This window comes from Amphiura filiformis, chromosome 2, assembly GCF_039555335.1.
Source record: "Amphiura filiformis chromosome 2, Afil_fr2py, whole genome shotgun sequence".
NCBI classification, from domain to species: Eukaryota; Metazoa; Echinodermata; class Ophiuroidea; order Amphilepidida; family Amphiuridae; genus Amphiura; species Amphiura filiformis.
In genome coordinates this window covers 36,645,981-36,670,215 of record NC_092629.1, presented here as the reverse complement: position 1 = coordinate 36,670,215, position 24,235 = coordinate 36,645,981, and the positions used below count along the sequence as shown (strand labels likewise).

The following is a 24,235-nucleotide window of genomic DNA, read 5'->3' as shown; positions in this document are numbered from 1 at the left end:
CCCTCCGATTTGCAATATAACTGTAAAACAGATGGTGCAATGTTATAACCATTTAAGAAACAGCTTCATGAAAATAACATTTTCTTTTGTTTTAAAGACTATTGAAAATGTTATCTTCTGTTTACTGTTTTAATTTGCAATTTCCCTGGAATTATGAAAAAATGAGCTATCACCTGATACCCAAATCTGCATTTTGATGAGGTAAAGTGGGGAGAAGGCTTTCATTCAAGTCACACACCTTTAACAAGAATGTTGGATTTCAGTAATGGGCTATTCCAGTTGAAATCCACACTACCCCTGTGGTAGATTGTGGAAATATTTTCCACAGGGGGGGGGTGTGTTTTTCAAAAGTAATTGGTCAGTGTTAATCATTTTGAATCCCATACTCCCCTTGCATTATGGCTACTTATATTCTTTTACAACTGGAGCAAGTATTTCAAATGGAAGATACCCAATTTGTCTATTCTATTCAAAACTCATACTCCCCCTGTGGAAGACTTCAGCCAAATCTTCCACAGGGGTAGTGTGGATTTTAAATGGAATAGCCCAAATTCTAATGACAGCTTTTATTCTCTGTGCATATAATAGTCATGTTCAGACGAGCATACTCAAGGATCATCGTGGTCGAGAATTGCAATTCCTAAGTCAATCCCCAATAAATCGAGCCATATTACCGTACTGACGCGAGTATAGTCCCACCTTCGAGTAAAGTCCCACCCCCAAAAAAAACAACTTTATTTTTTAAAGTTTTTTATTTTTTCGGTTTTGTAGTGTCCATGGACCTAGACCTAAATGCTAGGATCATTCATGGTTGACCTAAAAAAAAAAAATATTTTGTATGAAAAAATTGATACTTTGTTTTCATGTCATACTCTATTAATGATATCAAAATGCATTGAATTTTAATGCATTTTGATATCATTAATAATAGAGTATGACATGAAAACAAAGTATCAATTTTCATATTAAAAACACAAAACTTCGTGCAAAATTCAATTTTTTTTTAAATTCGAGTATAGTCCCACCCCCCATTTTTGAAAAATGTTCACCCAAAAACGGGGTGGGGCTATACTCGAGTCAGTACGGTAAATGTCATAGGCACTCTAGAATTGTAAAATGTGTCGTTCACATAGCGGTAGCGCTCGCGGAAAATCACAAAATGCCCTTAATTTCCTGGGAGTAAATTTGGGGGGCAAACTTAGGAAGGGAATCCTTGAGACAGTTCACACGGATCAAGAACAGATGTGTTTAAGCAGAAATTCCCTACGTGTGAACGTGCATGTATTATGGAACGTGTGTAATATGTTTTTGCACTCATATTACATTGATCATGCCTCAGTGAACCATGACAGCATCATAAAAAATATCATTCTTTCATTAAACACAGAAGAAAAAAAAAATCTCAAAATCTAAATCCATGCTTCAGTGACTGTGTTGACTGTTTGTTTCAATTGACATGGTACTTTGCTAGTGGCCTAGCTAAATGAGGAATACTGGGCTATTCTAGTTGAATTCCATACACCCCCTGTGGGAGGCATGACCTTAATCTCCCACACAGGGGGTGTAGATTTAAAATGGAGTCAGGTAACTCCACTTTGAAAGTCACAAATCCTTGTATGTGAGATTGAGGTCAAGTCTTCCATAGAGGGTGTATGGATTTCAACTGGAATAGCCCATTGGCAGAACAATGCTTTGCCACCAATTGGGCTATTCCAGTTGAAATCCATACACCCCCTATGGAAGACATGACCTTAATCTCCTACAAATTTCAAATGGAAGACACCAATTCAGGTAATCCCATTTGAAATTCACACTCCTGTGTGGAAGATTAAAGGTCTGTAGCCCGATCGACAGCCCCATCCTCCCTGCATTGTTCTCATTGTTGATGAGATTTTGGTATCATATATAATAGATCATATTTTCTCACTGCCATCCTTAAATTCAGGGCTCGAAAAAATATCAATTTCTCGGGAAGCAAGCTAAATTTCCACAATTTATAGCATGTTTTTATATTCAAAAAAGACACAATTTTCTTCCAAATACCAGAATTTCCCTCCAAACACCAACATATCCTGGGAATGGGCTTCCCAAATTCCCCACTTTTTCGAGCCATGCTGAAATTTGACGCTGCAAACCGATGTATTTCCGACGAAATTGTGGAAAAACAATAGATTTGTGATTATCAAAATAAAGACATTTCCGCAGCCCTTAGAATTGTGGGTAGCGGATGAATTTGGCTCAGATGTGTTTTGATGATGCTTTATATTTCCTCAATGCATGCCCATTCATTTTTTTACAGTTACAAAATCAAAGTTCTTTCTTCTTACACAATAAATCGTATTTGATTCTTCCAATAATGTATTTGATATTGTCCGCTTTGAGAATTATGAAAAGCGACATAAATAGATTATGACTATGCTGCTCCCTGGAAATTAGCTCTGACAAGTGTGAGTACTCCTCAGGAAAAAGGCATCAATTGGCCCACATAAGTTGATGAGTACATTATACAAAAATGTATCTGTGATTGGCCATATGGGCTTTTCCAGTTAAAATCCTTACACCCCTATGGAAGACATGTCCTTAATCTCCCACACAGGGAGCGTGAATTTCAAATGGGGTTAATCAATGTTACATCATCAAATATTCGTTTGAAATTCAGCATGACTGGAAATGGATTAAATAATGAAGACATGTTGCATATAAAGTATACATACAATGGGCGTTAGAATTGATTAAATTGTTTAGGCCTGTACTATGTTAGAACATAGACCCTAGGTTAGAACAAAGGCGATACTGATCAATAAGTTGATGCATGACACATATGGTGCCAACTGGTGTGGTCAAAATATTGTCATGCTTTATAGCCAATATTTTTATAATGGTATTAAATTTTTCATGATTTTATTTTTCGCCAGTTTTATTCCCTTTATTCAGTGGCTTCACACATTAATCTTGTTATAAATCCTAACTAACCACCCTGAGTCATATAGTACCATACTGGCTTGGTGACTCCCTTTTTTTGGGGGAGGGGGGTAGGACAGGTACATCATATGGCACATCCGACCAAATCTCAGTTCAAGGTGATATTGCATTTAAGTTATTAGGCTCATTATGGTCAAAAATATGTAACCACCAGAAATGTAGCCAAAAAACTTGATGGAATGTGTGTACACAATGATTCCGGTTTATTCACAGGGAGCAAGGTGCGTTATGTATTCGCTGTCAATGCAATGTTTGAATAGATCACCCTGCAATACAAGCAGGTTGTACTCATCACCTGTGTATGTCTGCAATCATACATTTAATCAAGGAACTTTGATTACTATCCTGATTTAATACAATACCGCTCTTTTCAAAGATACTAATCTTCGGGTGATCAGCATTTCTTTGACATCTATGGTTCAATGTATAGGTACCACATGAACGGTTTAGTGCAGGACGATTTATTCAAAAAATGTATTCATCTATTGCTATGGTAGTTAATCCGATTATTACGTCACTTCGACAGCGAATTGGTGTAAATTAATTTGATATTGTATTGTATTGATGGTTTTTATTTTATACTTTATCTTTTATGCTTCCACCGGAAGCCAGCGAAAGGGCTGATCTGTGTGTAAATAAAATTTGAATTGAATTGAATATGGGTCGGATGGTTGCCCCACCCACCCCACCCCACTCCATGCCATAACCAACAACCATCAACCCTGCCCCTAACTGTAACCACCCTGAATCGTACAAACTGTAGGCAGGGTGCCCCCCCCCCCTTCAGTGGGAGGGGGGTAATACATAGGGCACCTGACCAAACCTCCTTAAAATGTGTTAGTGCTAATCCAAAGAAATAGTTCTGGAATTATTTGTGAAAATAAAGCCTTGCAAAAGTAGTTTTTACATTTGCCTTTTTTCACATCAATAGTACAATGAAGCTCAAGTTCATGAGAAGTCATTCCATCTGTCACACATACAATAGGCATTGGGAAAGTTCACATTTTATGCATTAGATGCTTGCCCATAGGATTCAACATAAAATTTCCAAGTTTGAAATATTTTCTGAAAATATCAAGAGCTATCTCAAGAACCGCTGAACCAATACTGGACTTATTTGTACTCATTTTTATGCATTGCTCATGGTGACTCCAAATATGGTCATGAAAATGTACAATTCTGAAATATTTTAATTTTTAAAGAAATTTGATACTTGTAGTCTGCAATCAACAGACTTGACAACCATGTACAAAGGGGTAATAGCCAGTTTTACATAATACTTTTATGGACCTTGGAAATGTGTATTATTAATCCCTGAGAACTACTGCTTTTATTACAGTGTATCTGATTGATTGATATTTGATATATTCATATGAGTCACCAATTAAAATACTGCTTCTCTATTTTTAGCTAAATCTTGTGCAGTCCTACCACCATTTCTTACCATGTTGCTGATTGGCTCAATAAATCATATTTGTCTTCTTTTAACCAATCAGCAGGCAATATTCATTTGGTTAAGGGTTCTAAAATGAGCGTTTATTGCGTTTCGACAGTATTTTTTGTGGCACATGAGAGCACCTCAGACCTATCGAATTGTATTCTAAATACTGAAGCATGTCTTTCTGATATCAAATAATTTTCATTTTTGAAAATCACAATATAATACAAATTTTATGACAAATTATAAAATTTGATATTTTTTCGAATTTTTGATATATAACAGTCCTCGGTAAATTATATAAATCTAATGATATATTCTTAAAGTGTATGTAGCAGGAGAAAAAGTCGACGGTCAATTGAAAATTTTGACCTTTCATATTGAAGATATGGATTTTTTCCCAAAAAGACCTAATTTTTTTTGGTGTTTTGGGAAAAAAAATCCATATCTTCAATACTGAAAGGTCAAAATTTTCAATTGATCGTCGGCTTTTCAACCCACATACACTTTAAGTATAAATCATCAGATTTATAAAGTTTACTTCAAGTACTGTTAAATATCAAAAATATCAATTTTAATGATTTGCCATAAAATGTGTATTAAATTGCTAATTTCAAAAATTCAAAATTATTTGATATCAGAATGACATTCTTCGTATTCAGAATGCAATTCGATATGTCTGATGTGCTCTAATGTCCCAAAATAAATACTGTCCAAACGCTCATACCCCAGCCCTTAATGGTTTGTGATTTCAATATATCAGCCCTACCAAATACAGGTGCAGCACTGTATCTGACCTAATTAGCGCATCGGGCGCCTAAATCAGTCACTTTCTAAAATTCCTGAATTACTGAAAATTTGCAAAGATTCAACAGTGAAATCATGCATTATTTTGTATTTGAAAGGAATTGACTCTTTTGCTGTTATCTAAAGCCAAGAACGATATTAATGTAGACTGTGTTAAATTCTTAGATAATAACCTTGCACAGAAACAATGGGCTATTCCAGTTGAAATCCATATACCCCTATGGAAGACATGACCTTAATCTTCCACACAGGGAGTGTGAATTTCAGCCATGTCTTCCGTAGGGAGTGTATGGAATTCAACTGTAATAGCCCAATTCTCTCATTAGATGCATAATTACCAATGTTCATGCAATTACTGCTACAAGTCAATATATTCAAGTACATATCACTGATTGAAGGCCAATTCAACAACTCTTCCTATGTCTTTTTACAGGAGCCAACTGTTGTTAATCTATGATGAATCCACACTTTTACTGTAGCGTATATATATGTGAACGCAAGCGAGACTACGCGTAAAATTCGTCATGCCTGGAGCCTGCGTGCGTATGCAAGCTTACAAGTTGAATTCAGTATTTTGAAGGTAGCGGCTATACATTGCCGCTTTATTCTGTAGTTTTATTGCTGAAATCAGCATGCAGAGAAATCAAAGTTTTTGTAAGGCTGAGTGACAATGATTGTTAAGTGACATTCCTCATGAAATAATCATGTGAATTATACGATCTGTAGGGATTCAATCATGTTTCACCGTTGTTCATCACCGTTTAATAACTCGCGTCCGGCGCGTCTGCGTGGTTTACTTCGCTCGGGGTAAACCACGCAGACGATGCGGCCCCATCGTTGTCAAACGATGATGAACAACGGTGAAACATGATTGAATCCCTAAATCACCATGTGTTTTATCACCATGCGCCAAGTTGAAATGTAATAAATTTAACCTTTATTTCTATGTGTGTTTTTCAGATCTAGCATCAAACTGAAGATTGTCAAGATTTGAAGTAATCAACATAGTGAGACATTGCCATTTCAAATTAAAAATGTGAACTTTGACATGATCATCTGACCTTCTAACCTATGAACCCAAGATGGCTTCTTCGACCTGGCACAGGATTAATGTTGTGTGCTTCTGTCTGACGCTTTTGGTTCAGAGGAGTGGGAGTGTGCTGGCTACCAATGAAGGTATCAATTTTATTTATTTATTTTTTTGCTCAGTTTCATGGCAACTACAGCTGTCCCAAATTAAATTTAAGTACCATACTTGACCCTTTTTTAATGGGGGGGCCTTATTAAAACAACATAATGAAAGTCAACATTAAAGGAATTAGCACACATTTATCCAACATGAAATATACAGAAATCATCATAAGTCAGAAGGTGTAGATGATAGTAACCATTGGTTCCTGGTTCAAGCCTGGGCACATACACCTGTACCGAATTTTGATATGCCATAGGCTTCGTATTGTGATCATTTCGATCAGTGGTTCGTAACAAAGAAAGCGTTAGCCAGTTGGCCTAGCAACGGTCATATTCTAACGTGCACTACGACAGCGAATTGTATTTGTAGACATTTGACAGAATCTGGTTGCATAGGTGCATTGATAATGTGGCACAGTGTCATCGCCCCGATATCTTCATGGCAGAAATCGCCATGGTAGGTTGAATCCACCGCCACGCATGGCCATTTTGTATCGACCTGTTTAATAGTTTTGAGTAGCATAATGGGCGAAGGACATCTGACTAAGGCTACTGACAATAGCCCCGATTAGACCGGTGACTGACCTCGCCGAGTCGAGCATGGTACATGTACGCCATAGGTCATATGCTTTTAGACTATACACTGCACTATATAATTTGGCACATATAAATCAGAATTATTGTCAGTTTTTACTCAAGACGCAAGCTTCTATCTCAAGACGCAAGCTAACAACTATCATATCTGTTCAAAATATATATTCAAGTGCAAGGAACCATATCTGGTTTCTTTATACGAAATCATTTACGGGAGGTATTCATCATTTTCTACCTCGGTATCCAAAGATTTTCATCTCATATCAAACTTGTGCATAGGACATTCACGTGTATCGATCTCGGTATTGATTTAGAGAATAAGCGATAGAATTTTTATTTTGCCTATCCTCTCCGTGTGATAGATCGACAGGCAGGTCCAATATTTTGAGTAGTGGATGCCGCGCAGCCGTATCCACTACGATAAAAATATTGGACCTACCTGTCGCCTCATCATAGGTAGAGGATAGGCAAAATAAAAATTCCTATCGCTTATTCTCATTCTTAGTCAGTTAAATATTATTTTAATAACTGTAAACAATTTTTTTAAAGTAAAAACTAAGTTACCGTCATAAAAACTCCCCTCATTATAAAGTGAACGAAACTTGTTTACAACTTCACGTATTCTGTTGCGCGTACTGCTAGCGCGCTCGCGTATTCCGCACTAGTCTACGCATCCAGCGCGATACATACGCCGCATCTCTACACGCGCAGTTACGAATTATCAAGACGCATGATGACGTGGGGTCGCTCTACGGCCTGATAGACGGCACCAAATCACGCGATTGTCCAATCAGAAATGTGTCTACTTAACTAGACCACTCCCACTGACTAAGAATTTAGTATCTCTGCAGAGAAAGTAATTATTAGCCAGGCGATGTCGGTGTGTGGGGACACTGAAGGACCATTCATACTTCAATGCATCTGCCATACAGCATTGTAATGGGGGCACTTAAGGTCCATTCAGGTAACTCCATTTGGAATTCACAATCCTTGTGTGGGAGATTAAGGTCATGTCTTCCAAAGGGGCCCAATGTATGGATTTCAACTCCAATAGCCCATTACGGAACAGACTGAAAATGAAGGGCAGGTATAGTTTACTTTAACCGTATTCCAAATGAAAATGTGGAATGATAGTGCTGTAACTTTTTGATAACTCTAGATTTTCGTTACTTTTCCCTCTTCAGTGAATGTTATACCAGCCTCTGTGCAGACCTCGATAGGGAGTACTATAACACTAGATTGCACACAAGCACAGAATACATCAGTATTGTGGTTCCAGGATGACAAGCAACTACCGACTACCACCCAACAGCTGATTCTATCTGATGTTAGCGTCGCCAATAAGGGCATTTATAAGTGCTGTTTGAAGGAGTGCTCAGCTGGGAACTCTGCCACATCAACGGTTGATATCGGAGGTAAGCAAGGATTTCATATGGTTAAGAGAAACAGTGGGTGACTTATCGATGATTTGATCGGCGATTCTGACTGAAATGGTTTGGCAACCCTGTTCCTATCATGAGAAATACTCCAATGTCAAATCACTAACCCATATCATCAGAAACACCCGAATGTCATATCACTAACCCATACCATCAGAAACACCCCAATGTCATATCACTAACCCATACCATCAGAAACACCCCAGTGTCAAATCACTAACCCATACCATCAGAAACATCCCAATGTCATATCACTAACCCATACCATCAGAAACACCCCAATGTCAAATCACTAACCCATATCATCAGAAACACCCCAATGTCATATCACTAACCCATACCATCAGAAACACCCCAATGTCAAATCACTAACCCATATCATCAGAAACACCCCAATGTCATATCACTAACCCATACCATCAGAAACACCCCAATGTCAAATCACTAACCCATACCATCAGAAACACCCGAATGTCATATCAATAACCCATACCATCAGAAACACCCGAATGTCATATCACTAACCCATACCATCAGAAACACCCCAATGTCAAATCACTAACCCATATCATCAGAAACACCCCAATGTCAAATCACTAACCCATACCATCAGAAACACCCCAATGTCATATCACTAACCCATACCATCAGAAACATCCCAATGTCAAATCACTAACCCATACCATCAGAAACACCCCAATGTCAAATCACTAACCCATATCATCAGAAACACCCCAATGTCATATCACTAACCCATACCATCAGAAACACCCCAATGTCAAATCACTAACCCATACCATCAGTCAAATCAATAACCCATACCATCAGAAACACCCGAATGTCATATCACTAACCCATACCATCAGAAACACCCCAATGTCAAATCACTAACCCATATCATCAGAAACACCCCAATGTCAAATCACTAACCCATACCATCAGAAACACCCCAATGTCATATCACTAACCCATATCATCAGAAACATCCCAATGTCAAATCACTAACCCATATCATCAGAAACACCCCAATGTCAAATCACTAACCCATACCATCAGAAACACCCCAATGTCATATCACTAACCCATACCATCAGAAACATCCCAATGTCAAATCACTAACCCATACCATCAGAAACACCCCAATGTCAAATCACTAACCCATATCATCAGAAACACCCCAATGTCAAATCACTAACCCATATCATCAGAAACACCCCATCAGAAACACCCCAGTGTCAAATCACTAACCCATATCATCAGAAACACCCCAATGTCAAATCACTAACCCATATCATCAGAAACACCCAATGTCAAATCACTAACCCATACCATCAGAAACACCCCAATGTCATATCAATAACCCATACCATCAGAAACACCCGAATGTCATATCACTAACCCATACCATCAGAAACACCCGAATGTCATATCACTAACCCATACCATCAGAAACACCCCAATGTCAAATCACTAACCCATACCATCAGAAACACCCCAATGTCATATCACTAACCCATACCATCAGACACATCCCAATGTCAAATCACTAACCCATACCATCAGAAACACCCCAATGTCAAGTCACTAACCCATATCATCAGAAACACCCCAATGTCAAATCACTAACCCATATCATCAGAAACACCCCAATGTCAAATCATTAACCCATATCATCAGAAACACCCCAGTGTCAAATCACTAACCCATATCATCAGAAACACCCCAATGTCAAATCACTAACCCATATCATCAGAAACACCCAATGTCAAATCGCTAACCCATATCATCAGAAACACCCCAATGTCAAATCATTAACCCATATCATCAGAAACACCCCAATGTCAAATCACTAACCCATATCATCAGAAACACCCCAGTGTCAAATCACTAACCCATATCATCAGAAACACCCCAGTGTCAAATCACTAACCCATATCATCAGAAACACCCGAATGTCATATCACTAACCCATACCATCAGAAACACCCCAATGTCATATCACTAACCCATACCATCAGAAACATCCCAATGTCAAATCACTAACCCATACCATCAGAAACACCCCAATGTCAAATCACTAACCCATATCATCAGAAACACCCCAATGTCAAATCACTAACCCATATCATCAGAAACACCCCAATGTCAAATCATTAACCCATATCATCAGAAACACCCCAGTGTCAAATCACTAACCCATATCATCAGAAACACCCCAGTGTCAAATCACTAACCCATATCATCAGAGACACCCCAATGTCAAATCACTAACCCATATCATCAGAAACACACCCGAATGTCATATCACTAACCCATACCATCAGAAACACCCCATTGTCAAATCACTAACCCATACCATCAGAAACACCCGAATGTCATATCACTAACCCATACCATCAGAAACACCCCAATGTCATATCACTAACCCATACCATCAGAAACATCCCAATGTCAAATCACTAACCCATATCATCAGAAACACCCCAATGTCAAATCACTAACCCATATCATCAGAAACATCCCAATGTCAAATCACTAACCCATACCATCAGAAACATCCCAATGTCAAATCACTAACCCATACCATCAGAAACACCCCAATGTCAAATCACTAACCCATATCATCAGAAACACCCCAATGTCAAATCACTAACCCATATCATCAGAAACACCCCAGTGTCAAATCACTAACCCATACCATCAGAAACACCCCAATGTCAAATCACTAACCCATATCATCAGAAACACCCCAATGTCAATCACTAACCCATACCATCAGAAACACTCCAATGTCAAATCACTAACCCATATCATCAGAAACATCCCAATGTCAAATCACTGACCCATATCATCAGAAACACCCCAGTGTCAAATCACTAACCCATATCATCAGAAACACCCCAGTGTCAAATCACTAACCCATATCATCAGAAACACCCCAATGTCATATCACTAACCCATATCATCAGAAACACCCCAATGTCATATCACTAAGCCATATCATCAGAAACACCCCAATGTCAAATCACAAAGCTATATCATCAGAAACACCCCAATGTCAAATCACTAACCCATATCATCAGTATACACTGTTGATAAGATTTGCTAAGTAACAGCATTTGTGTTATATTATGCTGTGCTTTGCACTATATTTTTCTTATGAAATTTGGGTCACAGGAAAAAAAGTTTTGGAAGCCCTGCCTAAGGCTTTGATAGGGTAGAGTTACATAAACAATGAGTAAGAGTGCTTTGAATATCAGCACATTGAAAAAAAGAAAGTACCCACTTGGAGCACAAATAATTACAGCATTAAAATTGATAAGAATGTGTGAATAATGATGCCACGCTTGTGTAATAACAAAATGGCAATGATGGAGAAAGTAATGACAAAATTTGGTAAGATTTGGAAAGTTGCCAGGTCAAACAGATTACGCAGTGTGAAATTGCATAGCCTAACTTGTTCCACTCGCCTGAAATAAGTGGCAGTGAGCGTGTGTCATTGATGGATAAGAACATGCCCTGATGATCCTGATCACAGACTTTTTAATTTGGAGAGCATTATGCATGGTTGACACCCATTCAAACATAAGCAGTAAATGACCCTGCAACTTTTCAAATCCTGCCAAATTTCATTCAATCATGAATTTCTCAATCATTCCGTGATTTCATTTTACACAAGTGTTCATATCAAAAAAGTTATGACCACTAAAACTAGTGGGGACTTTTCTTTTTTTGATGTTTTTATTAGATCAAAACTGGCCTTGCACTTGTGTGTGAGCTAGCCTTGCCCTAGTATATAAGCTTGGCTCAAGTAATTCAATCCTTCCACAGAATACAGGATGTGTGCCAGATGGAACAGAATTTGAGTAGATCTTTGAAGAAATGCAATATGTGAAGAAAATAACCAGTAGATCTGTTCACCTGTACTTAAGGGTGCATGACACAAAATGGCCCGTCATAGACATTACTTGCTATAGAAAAATTATTAAATTCGTGTACATCGTGGAACATTCAACTACACTTGTTACTGCGTGACTAATCATGCTAATACACGAGCGTACAACGCTACTCTACGCATCCATATATGCGAGGTTATCTGCGTACAACAGCTTACTACGCACAGCCACGCAAAGAGTATGTTCCACGATGTACACAAATTAAATATTTTTTCTATAACTAGGGGTTTTCGTTTTAGGCCATAAGTCATATGCATATGAGTTACTTCTTGTTTTGAAATGTACATTTTATAGAATTTTTAAAACCAAAACAGAGTTCTGCAGAAATAGCTAATATTGAGTCCACATTTTATATTTTATGTCTATATTTTGAAAAAAAAATGAGCAAAATATTAAAAAGCCTGAATTTAGCATGTTTACATCCGACTGCTAACCCCCATTTTGACCTGTGTGTTCGTGCTCCCATAATCATAACATCACTCAAATTTGGGGTTTTCTTTTCAAATTTGTAGAGATTACATTCACAAGTTCTAGTAAAACACAATTTACAACATTAAAAACCTCGCGTCGAGGTTTTGCCAAGTTTTAAAAAATAACAGTTACTTAATGAAATAACGGTTAGTTCATGAAAAAGAAGAAGTGAAATTTAGCAAAACGCGACGAGGTTTATTTACCCGTAAGAGAGCTCTATTGTTCCGCTATTGTATCCGCTATTGTATCCACTATTGTATTCTATTCATAAAAGCCTGCAAGAATCGCGCAATCCCTGATCTTGCAGGTGTCTACCGCCAAGCGCTTTCGCATTTATTAACATTCAAAATGATCCCATACTCTTACATTTATAGACTTATTCCGCTTTTTATATAATATTCAGAAATTGCAATTATGAAAACTACAAACTTTGAAAGTGAAAATATATTACCATCGAAAATATATCATACTTAAATTCTATAGAATCTATAGAGGCATTGCATGTGACGTATCATCCCGTAAATATGGCAGACTACTCAAATGCATTCAACAAAAGCATGATTGCAATCTACCGTGACAGTTCGTCTCACACACATAACCCTGCACTACGATCAAATAGGTTGATGACAACATTTGATTGAATGGACTGTACTCCGCCATAACTACGGTGAAGGACACCGGTTCAAATTCTTTGTTTGGAGCCAATCAATAATTTCATGCAGGGCCTCTATAGATACCCAACCCAGAAGTGCCCATTTATTTTCTAATTTTTGTAATCGCGCCCAAATATCCCATAAATATCTTATACACGGTTTTATTGATTCATTTTGGGCATTTCAAAAGTTAGAAATCGTCAAAAATGGCAACATCCATTGATAGCAATGGTTGAGTAAACATTGTCTAAACACTAGATAAAAAGACAGCTTTGTACTACAGAGAAGATGTGAGGAAAAAGATAAAATATGTGTGCTGCAGCTCATTCAAAAGTAATCACGCTATTCAGGTTTAACAATAAAATACAATAAAGGGGTTCGAACCCATGGTGGGTGTGATACACAACTTGCTGCTTAATAGTTTTAGGGAAAGGTCAGTGTCTGTATATCATCATACTATGCATACCATGCATGCAGACCCTAACATTCAGTTATATTTCAAATGAAAATATGACCAAGTTCCATGGCAAATTATAATTTCTGACGCTTGTTGACTCTTTTCAACCTCTACGATTTATGATACAGACTATTTTCAATTATCAAAATATCTTTATTAGGTTTGCAGGAAATGACAGGAAAATACATACAACAATAAAATAAACATGATCAACAATCATCCCTTTTCTAACAAAAAAATCCTAAAACACTCTCCCTAAATAATTATAATTCAAAATAATAACACCTATTCATTTATTCATTATAAACCTCTCGCAAACTGGAATGTGTATGTGGTGAATTGTAATTTTAATAACCGATATGGAAACAAACAGGTACTATAATATTATTCAAAATCAAGAATAATATCAAACAAATCCTCCTACTCGAACAGTACACTTAATTTAGGCCCGGATTTAGGCCTGCATTATGATTATAGACCTAAGGTAAAAATACTTGAAGAGATAACAAGAAACCTTTCGTGCTTGGCCACTGTAGTGCTTAGCTGATCCTTGCAGGATGAAGGTCAATATTGATCTATTATGTGAGTGAAATCAAACACCGTGTCCTCGTTGCTACTCCCATGTAATCGAAGGTCGTAAAAATTAATCCGATAACAATAGAGGGTATATTCATTACTACATCATTGATGTGGTTGCTCAATGCTCATGCATAAAATTCCTCCAGGGGCTGTTTAGCTTAATCATGTTAATCGGGAAGTGACCTCTTGAAATGATATCATCACAAAGTGAACGATGTTATAACTTGAGGGCTAACAAACCAACACCGCCAAATTCGACTGGACGTGTGTACAACGTGAGAAGCTATGAGGAAATGGAACACTCGTTGTCTGATAATGCATGTGTTTATGGTTAGGATAGCGGTTACTTAGCAGCTCTCGCTCCGCTTGGGTTTATTGAATACACTCTATATATAGTCATCAATATGTCGTTTCCAGTCCCTGGCTGAACTATAGGGTTCAGCTATTATTTTTTTAAATAATTCTTTTACCCCATGCAGCTGATTGGGGTGGTTACAGGTCGCTTAAAACCACTAACCGCGCAATGAGGATATCGAATATAGGCCGCCGCAGGGCTACAAAAAACTGCTAACCATGAAATATGGATATCCAACTAGTTTGCCCTCGAAGCTGTAAAAACCACTCACCGCGAAATATGGATATCCAACTAGTTTGCTTCAGAGGGCTACAAAGAACCACAAACCGCGAAATATGGATATCCAACAAGTTTGCCCAGAGGGCTACAAAGAACTGCTAACCGCGAAATATGGATATCCAACTAGTTTGCCCTCGAAGCTTCAAAAACCACTCATCGCGAAATATGGATATCCAACTAGTTTGCCCTTGCAGGGCTACAAAGAACCATTAACCGCGAAATATGGATATCCAACTACTTCGCCTTGCATGGCTACAAAGAACCACTTACTGCGCAATATTTTTACCTCAAAAAAAGAATTAATATCTACCAAAACACGTTTCAAAAGCGTAAAAAGGGGCCAAGTTTAAAAAATCTTTCCTGTGTGGCTTTTCACCCTTTTTTAAACTTGGTCCCATTTATGAAAGTTTCTAAAGACCCATACGACGTCATCTTTAGGCTACTTGTTTGTTTTCTTAGTTGTCAGTGTTCATTTTGTAGAGTAAATTAATTAATGTTTGTGCTTGATTGAAGTTTTTCCGTAAAGACGTTATAATGTATTTTTATTTAAGCCAAAGTAGCAAATACTCACTTTGTTAAATTCTTCATCGTCTTGTGCGATCCTGCGCCTTATGTACAGATGTAGGGCCTATAATATGTAACAGGTTGACAGACAGTCAATTTGCTAAGTATATATAATACTCTACTACTCTTTATGAACACGCAATATAATGAAACATAAACCTTCAAATGTTTTTGATAATACATATAGCCTACGTCATATTGCACCGCTTTCGAACAGTCTTAAACCTAATTGTTGCATGTAGAAATTAGGACTCATTCTTCATGTTATTACGGTACTACTTTACTGAATGGGACCAAGTTTTAAAAAGGGTGAAAAGCCACACAGGAAAGATTTTTTAAACTTGGCCCCTTTTTACGTTTTGAAACGTGTTTTGGTAGATTACACTTGTTAATATTGTACCGATTTTGCACAATTTTTATGCAAAGTTGGCACACTATGTGTGATGAACTTTTGCCGCAAACCGCTTCTCAGGCGGATTTGGTGGTATGAACCCTTGATGGCTTTGCACCCATGTTCACTTTTAATCACTCTTTTTTTTTCACTCTTTTTCATAAATGTTACAGAGGGACCACGACAACCATTGGACCTGACGTGTGAATGCCGTGATTACATGAACATCAACTGTTCATGGACGATGTCAGATGATGGTGACGCCAAGTCCAATATCTCAATGAGGATTCAAGATTATGACACGTATGTATCACAGCCCTGATAAAGGGTTCGCATGTTCACCCCTACTTGTAATGTGTGTCGCCGGGGGACTTTTTTTGACAACTGGGGACTTTTTATGAGTTGTGTGTCGACTGGGGACTTTTATGCGCCAAACTCCTACCAATCAGGGACCTGTGTGTTCTCGAGTTTAGTACAACCGGGGACCTCACCCTACCCCTAAAACGTACCCAGTTGGAGTTATGCTTTTTTTGACATCTTCACCCATAACAGGAGCCCTAGCCCAAGTATTACAACTGGGGACGTCCCCACTTGGAGCGAAGTCCCCATTTAGTGGGAAAAACACACAAAAAAGTCCTCATTTGTAGGGTTTTACAAGCGCCCCCTAAAAAAATATGAAAGTCATTGGTAGCCCATTTTCACGCTAGTCTATTTTGTTTGACAAACCTGGTCCAATTTGCAATATCAAACGTTGTTGCGTTTAGTCACAATGGGTCATGTAAGTAAAGATGCAGTTTCGAAAGTTGCACTTTGGTCCACTCAAATTTCAAACAATGCATGTTGGTCTATGAACTGAACTACAATCTTAGAAATATTTGTTTGAACGCTTTAAAGGCCTTATTGGAAATGGTCCCCTTCTACCCTGTACAATGTTGGCATGCCCAATATGCTCAGCTACACCATATCTTCTCCCAAAATTGTTTGGTGGGGAACAGGGAGGGGGTACGTTTATAACATGAACATTGAGACAACACTGTTATAATTCTTAGTTTCCAGTTACGCATGTTGCGTGCACACTATACTAAGAAGAACATGGAAATAAGAGTACCGTATTTCCTCGAATAGTCGCTCCCCCTAAAATAAACGCCCCCACCACTTTTTTCAACCGAGATGTTTCAAAAATGCTGATATTTCCATGCTATCTTGTGTAGTAAGCTTACCAAGTTGCTCACATGGTCGATAATAGCAGCAATAATTGGCGAAAATCTGCATCGCAAACCCGGAAGTGAACCAAAAGTCAGTGTTTCTAGTTCATAGTTCATCATTTCAGCGTAACTTTTAAGCTTATCTAATGATTTTAACCGGAATTGTCGTGCTAAAAATGACCTCTAATAAACGCCCCCTTCTTGGAAAATGCAATGCCCCGGGGTGTTTATTCAAGGAAATACGGAAGGTGTTTGAACACATTTTTTCCGGGATTGTAGGTCTAGATTACATAGTACATTTTTTAGAGTTGAATGAACCAAAGTGCAACTTTCAAACTGCATCTTTTCTTACATAATGAGCCATTGAGCTATACCATTTAAATTCCATATTACCCCTGTGGAAGATTTAGCTAAAGTCTTCCACAGAGGGAGTATAAATTTCAAATAGAATATATAATTGGGTAACTTCCATTTGAAATACTCACTCCAGTTGTGAAAGATATATGTAAAGCCATAACACAGGGGGAGTATGGGTTTCAAAATGATTAACTCTGACCAATTACATTTGAAAAACATACTCCCCTACAGGGGTAGTGTGGATTTTAAATGGAATGGGCCATTGTGACCAAACATTATAAATTGGCTAACTATTTATTTGAGAAAGTCTCAGGGGGAATTTTGAACTCATGGACCCATTATGACAGATTTGCTTGAAGTTGAACGGGAATAGAGGCCTTGCATGTGACGTATCATCCCGTAAATATGGCGGACTACTCAAATGCATTCAACAAAAGCATGATTGCAATCTACCGTGACAGTTTGTCTCACACACATAACCCTGCACTACGATCAAATAGGTTGATGACAACATTTGATTGAATGGACTGCACTCCGCCATAACTACGGTGAAGGACACCGGCTCAAATCCTTTGTTTGGAGCCAATCGATAATTTCATGCAGGGCCTCTATAAGTCTAAAATCAAATTGGGCTATTCCAGTTGAAATCCATACACCCCCTATGGAAGACATAACCTTAATCGTACTATCTCAGAAGGACGGCTTTTATTCATTCATAATTCATACTTTTGAGTAAATCATCTTTCTTCTCACCCATTTTTCATTACAGATTAAAGTGGCACAATCTACCTTGTAAGGCTTCAAATGATTTGCCTCAGGATAAACACCAATACTGCTTCTTCAATTTACATGATTACAAGTTTTACAAGTCAGGTTATGTATACAAAATCCGTTCTGCGAATAAATATGGGGAGGCTTTTTCTGAAGAAGTAAATTTTCACCTTGCCCAACAAGGTAAGCAGTCCAGTCATCTACTCCCTATTCCAGAAAAATACAGCACTTTTTTTGGGATTAAAAACATTATCCTGTTTTGCCAAATGAGCATAGCTCAATCCTAATCATTCATTTAGTCCTAACTGGAGACAAAAGAAAAAGTTCACTATTTTACTAATAAAAAAGAGCCAAAAACATGCATTTTCGGCATGTTTTCTGACAATAAGTCAAAGCATTCAAAATCTTGAGTGTATGCAAAAATTTTGCTCCAATTTTCACCTTTTTTGTGTTACAAAGTAGGTAATGGTGCCTCCAACGGACAAGGTACAAAACACACCAAGGATCAAAGGATGATACAAGAGGATACCTAGAATTTATAAAACAGAAAGATTCGAGCCAGGTATACCAACTTGGTGTGGGAACAAAGACAAAGACAAGATAAAAACTAATGCAGTATGTAAACCAGAATGGTGTACATGCACTGTTACGCCTGCATTAGAAAAATCCAAAACCACAGGGATGGTAGACAAAGTTAACAAAAAATACAACCGACGCTTTCGAGCAGATAAACTGCTCTTCTTCAGGGACAGACAACAAAATATAAAAGCAAACAACGAAAACTACATACTGTAACTGTAGTTAAAAAACAATTTTTACAAAATTGTTTTTTAACTACAGTTACAGTATGTAGTTTTCGTTTCTGGTTTACATACTGCATTAGTTTTTATCTTGTCTTTGTCTTTGTTCCCCACACCAAGTTGGTATACCTGGCTCGAATCTTTCTGTTTTTTGTGTTACTTTAATTAAATGGTTGGTTATAAGAATGAAACATGACTTTTCCAAAAATTAGAATGCTTAAACTGAAATTAGTCTTAGTACAAATCTTTGGGCTTGCTTGCCACAGCATACGAAAAACACATGTTTTTGGCCCTTATTTCCCAAAAAAATGGCCAAATATTAAAATTTTACTTTTATTGCCAGTAAGGACTAACTAAAGGATTAGGATTTAGCCATGTTTTATTGGCAAAACAGGAAAATGTTTTTTTAATCCCAAAAACTTAGTGCTGTATTTTCTGGAATAGGAGTAGTCCAGTCAGAGCATACAAAAAATATACTGAAATCACAGACTACTACAGACTGTATCAACTGTCAAAGTCCCCATGCATTGTATGTTTTGAATTCTCACATATTCATGAGGGCCGATCGTTCGATTGTGCCGTGTCTAACAATGTGTGTCTTCGCGTATATGCGATAGAGCTTTTTATGTGTCTTCGCGTAGACCATAAATATATGTGGTATATGCGTGTTAGTTTCGCCTGTCGCATTTCATGGAAAAATCGGCCCTCATTATGGGGTGATGCTGAGACTTTGACTGCTTGTACACAGTCTGTTATCTCTTAATTTGTCCATGACTAAAATAATTATACTAAGTGGAAAGGTCAAATTTTAAAATTGCTCTAATCTTTTTAAAACATCCAAGATATGGCAAACTATTCTTAATTAGGAGTGTTTTTCAAGGACAAACAATTTGAGGCCATTTTTAAAAAGATAGGAGCATTTTTTCAACATTGACCCACATGGAGCCCAAAATATGAACTTTGACCTTTTTGCTTATTACTTGAGAACAAGATCACAGATATAACAAACTACTGTAGGGTTGAAATTCGAACGGATTTGTCTGAAGCACTCATAAATTAGCACTTTTTAACCTGAAATGGTCTAATATGAGTTTAATTTGGTCAAAATCACACACAAAGGCATCACTTTTGGCCCCTTCAGATTGTGCCCCTTCGGCTGGGCCCAATTGACTCTGTGGTAAATCCAGCCCAGTATCTCTTCTGCCAAAATGTCAGCATGTGAAAGGTTTTCACATATCATATCTCATTATAGGTGAATAAGTTAATAAACCATCACTTCCCTATTTCTATGCTTTTCATTTGGATGTATTTCAATGTTAATTATCATATTTATGATAAAATGAGCTCAAAACTATTTGTTCTTTATCTTCAGCAATGCCGTACCCACCAGATGATGTCATTATTCAAGCTCTAAGTTCTAATTCTGTTAATGTCACATGGTGTGAGCCTCCACTGTGGGCAGTTTCACAGGCACGGCGACTTGAATTCAAAGTAGAATACAAACCTGAAGGTGGCAACAAGTGGGTTGTTGCAGGGGTAAGTGTCCCCAGGGGTAGGGGAAAGTGTCCCCAGGGAGTAGGGGCAAGTGTCTGTAGAGATAGTGGGTAAATGACCTTCTGGGGTAGATCAAGTGTCCCCAGAGTTAGTGTGTAAGTGTCCCCAGGGGTAGTGTGTAAGTGTCCCCAGGGGTAGTGTGTAAGTGTCCCCAGGGGTAGTGTGTAAGTGTCCTAAGGGGTAGTGTGTAAGTGTCCCCAGGAGTAGTGTGTAAGTGTCCCCAGGGGTGTGTGTGTAAGTGTACCCAGGGGTAGTAAGTGTCCCCAGGGGTAGTGTGTAAGTGTACCCAGTGTTTATGTAGGTATCCCCAGGAGCAGTGTGTAAGTGTCCCCAGGGGTAGTGTGTAAGTGTACCCAGGGGTAGTGTGTAAGTGTCCCCAGGGGTAGTGTGTAAGTGTCCCCAGGGGTAGTGTGTAAGTGTCCCCAGGGGTGGTGTGTAAGTGTCCCCAGGGGTAGTGTGTAAGTGTCCCCAGGGGTAGTGTGTAGTGTCCCCAGGGGTAGTGTGTAAGTGTCCCCAGGGGTAGTGTGTAAGTGTACCCAGGGGTAGTGTGTAAGTGTCCCCAGGGTTTATATATAAGTGTCCACAGGAGTAGTGTGTAAGTGTCCCCAGGGGTAGTGTGTAAGTGTCCCCAAGGGTAGTGTGTAAGTGTCCCCAGGGGTAGTGTGTAAGTGTACCCAGGGGTAGTGTGTAAGTGTCCCCAGGGGTAGTGTGTAAGTGTCCCCAGGGGCAGCGTGTAAGTGTACCCAGGGGTGGTGTGTAAGTGTGCCCAGGGGTAAGTGTCCCCAGGAGCAGTGTGTAAGTGTCCCCAGGGGTAGTGTGTAAGTGTACCCAGGGGTAGTGTGTAAGTGTCCCCAGGGGTAGTGTGTAAGTGTCCCCAGGGGTAGTGTGTAAGTGTCCCCAGGGGTAGTGTGTAAGTGTCCCCAGGGGTAGTGTGTAAGTGTCCCCAGGGGTAGTGTGTAAGTGTCCACAGGAGTAGCTTGTAAGTGTCCCCAGGGGTAGTGTGTAAGTGTCCCCAAGGGTAGTGTGTAAGTGTCCCCAGGGGTAGTGTGTAAGTGTACCCAGGGGTAGTGTGTAAGTGTCCCCAGGGTTTATGTAAGTGTCCCCAGGAGTAGTGTGCAAGTGTCCCCAGGGGTTGTGTGTAAGTGTCCCCAAGGGTAGTGTGTTAGTGTCCCCAGGGGTAGTCTGTAAGTGTCCCCAGGGGTAGTGTGTAAGTGTACCCAGGGGTAGTGTGTAAGTATACCCAGGGGTAGTGTGTAAGTGTACCTAGGGGTAGTGTGTAAGTGTCCCCAGGGTTTATGTAAGTGTCCCCAGGAGTAGTGTGTAAGTGTCCCCAGGGGTAGTGTGTAAGTGTCCCCAGGGGTAGTGTGTAAGTGTCCCCAGGGGTAGTGTGTAAATGTCCCCAGGGGTAGTGTGTAAGTGTCCTCAGGGGTAGTGCGTACGTGTTTGCCGACAAACGAGGACACACACAAGATTTTTCACCCTAAACTGTGGACCTACTTCCAACCGAGGACTGTCCTCGGTCTCAAACTGCTGCAAAAGACCTCAAATGCATGCTAGAGGCTTTAAACGCTATTTGCCTGAAACCGAGGACCACACGTGTAAAAACTACCGTCCGCAGGGTGATGGCTAAAATTCCGTTTCAGATATACACACAAAAATCCGCCATTTTAGTCCACGGTTAGGCGATGAAAACATCATACACACGTCCTCGGTTAGATAGCAAAACACAATGTCCACGTTTGGAGGCAAACACAGACAGGGGTGTGTAAGTGTCCCCAGGGGTAGTGTGTAAGTGTACCCAGGGGTAGTGTGTAAGTGTACCCAGGGGTAGTGTGTAAGTGTACCCAGGGGGTGTGTGTAAGTGTACCCAGGCGTAGTGTGTAAGTGTACCCAGGGGGTGTGTGTAAGTGTACCCAGGCGTAGTGTGTAAGTGTACCCAGGCGTAATCTGTAAGTGGTAGAGAAATTGTCCTTTGTAGGTAGTGTGTAACTGTCCCCAGAAGTGTACACTGATCGAATCTGCAGTTAAGGATCGCTAAATTTTGTACTGAATTTGTACTTTCACCGATACAAGTTCATGCCTTAGACCAACAATTATGTTAATACAACTATTTTTACCTTTCATTTTGCACAGAGTAAGAAATTTGGTCCAGGGGAACCTCGTAAGAAGCTCTGTACAAGCATGAAAATTCATTCGCTTGAGCCGTACACATCTTACTGCACACAGATTAGGGCGAGGAAGGACAGCAGTTCTTATTCAACATTTAGTGAACCATCCAATACAGTGTGTGCAACTACCATGGAAGATGGTATGTATACCCTTCTGGATATTATGCACAGAGTTTTTCTTTTATGGTAACTTTATCGAGCTGGTGTTTATTGTGCAAATTGAAATTGCAAGAACCCTACTATAGGGACTACGTAAAATATTTGTGCATGACTAACAGTTACAATGTACGTAACCAACTAATCGCTGGCAAAGTGAACGAGACTGCAGTAAAGGCCTTTGTGGTCCGACTGAAAATGAGTTTTAGAGCCCTCAACAGCCAGCCACTGGCCTCAAAACTGGCCATAAAAAGGAGGGAAATACAGACATATTTAAACAAACTTTAAAAACAAATGTTTTTAAAAAAACATTTAAAAATTAAAACATTTAAACATTTCAAAATGTTTTAAAAAGTTTAACAAACTTTTTTAAAACAAATGTTTTAAAAAACTTTACCAGAAAAAAAGTGAATATACTCATAACTGTTGTTATCATGTTTTTATGTGTTTCTAACAGATCCAGGTAAGCCATGGGATGTTAAATATAGAATTCTACCATCAGCAGATGATGAAAAAGACACCAGATCTGTTAGTATTACATGGAAGGTAAGTTTCAAACTTTTTGAAACCCTTTTTGAACAATATTCACTATATTGCATTTACCAAAAGGGGGGCAGGTGTTTAAAAATGCATGTCGGAGCGGTGCCTGAGCTAGCAGTGTTTGTGCTCAAATATTGAACAAATAAAGCAAACACTCATAGATCCAAGTTATGGGTGCAGTATGTGGGATCCCAGGGCTCATTGTAATGAGTTTTATTGTCTCGCCTGATAATTGTCTCGCCTGATAAGGCAGGAGACTATATAATCACTTTTCCGTATGTAGGGGTGTGCGTGCGTGCGTGCGTGTGTGTGTGTGTGTGTGACAAATTTGATTAAAGTTTTGGTTTTTCTCGGAGACTAGGAGTCGCACGTGTCTCAAACTTGGTGGGTGGGTGCATCTTGACCCGAGACAAAACCGGTTTGTATTGGTTAGTGGGTCAAGGTCACTGAGGTCCTCTAGGGGTCATCTGAGGTCAAATTAGTAAAAACTGCCATATGGGCATGAAACTTGGTAGGTACAGTCAACAT

General features: G+C 38.9%; 1 protein-coding gene across 2 annotated transcripts in view; it reads left to right on the top strand.

The window, feature by feature from the left end:
* Positions 1–24,235, top strand: part of LOC140146161 (cell adhesion molecule DSCAM-like) — a 199,892-nt gene that overhangs the window by 166,000 nt on the left and 9,657 nt on the right. For both annotated transcript variants that reach the window (XM_072167922.1, XM_072167921.1), the window contains 7 exons: positions 6,188–6,403; positions 8,197–8,427; positions 16,330–16,459; positions 18,488–18,672; positions 20,662–20,825; positions 22,977–23,151; positions 23,625–23,713. In XM_072167922.1, the coding sequence (XP_072024023.1) occupies positions 6,310–6,403; positions 8,197–8,427; positions 16,330–16,459; positions 18,488–18,672; positions 20,662–20,825; positions 22,977–23,151; positions 23,625–23,713 (1,068 nt within the window). In that variant the 5' untranslated portion in view covers positions 6,188–6,309. The remainder of the gene's footprint in view (positions 1–6,187; positions 6,404–8,196; positions 8,428–16,329; positions 16,460–18,487; positions 18,673–20,661; positions 20,826–22,976; positions 23,152–23,624; positions 23,714–24,235) is intronic.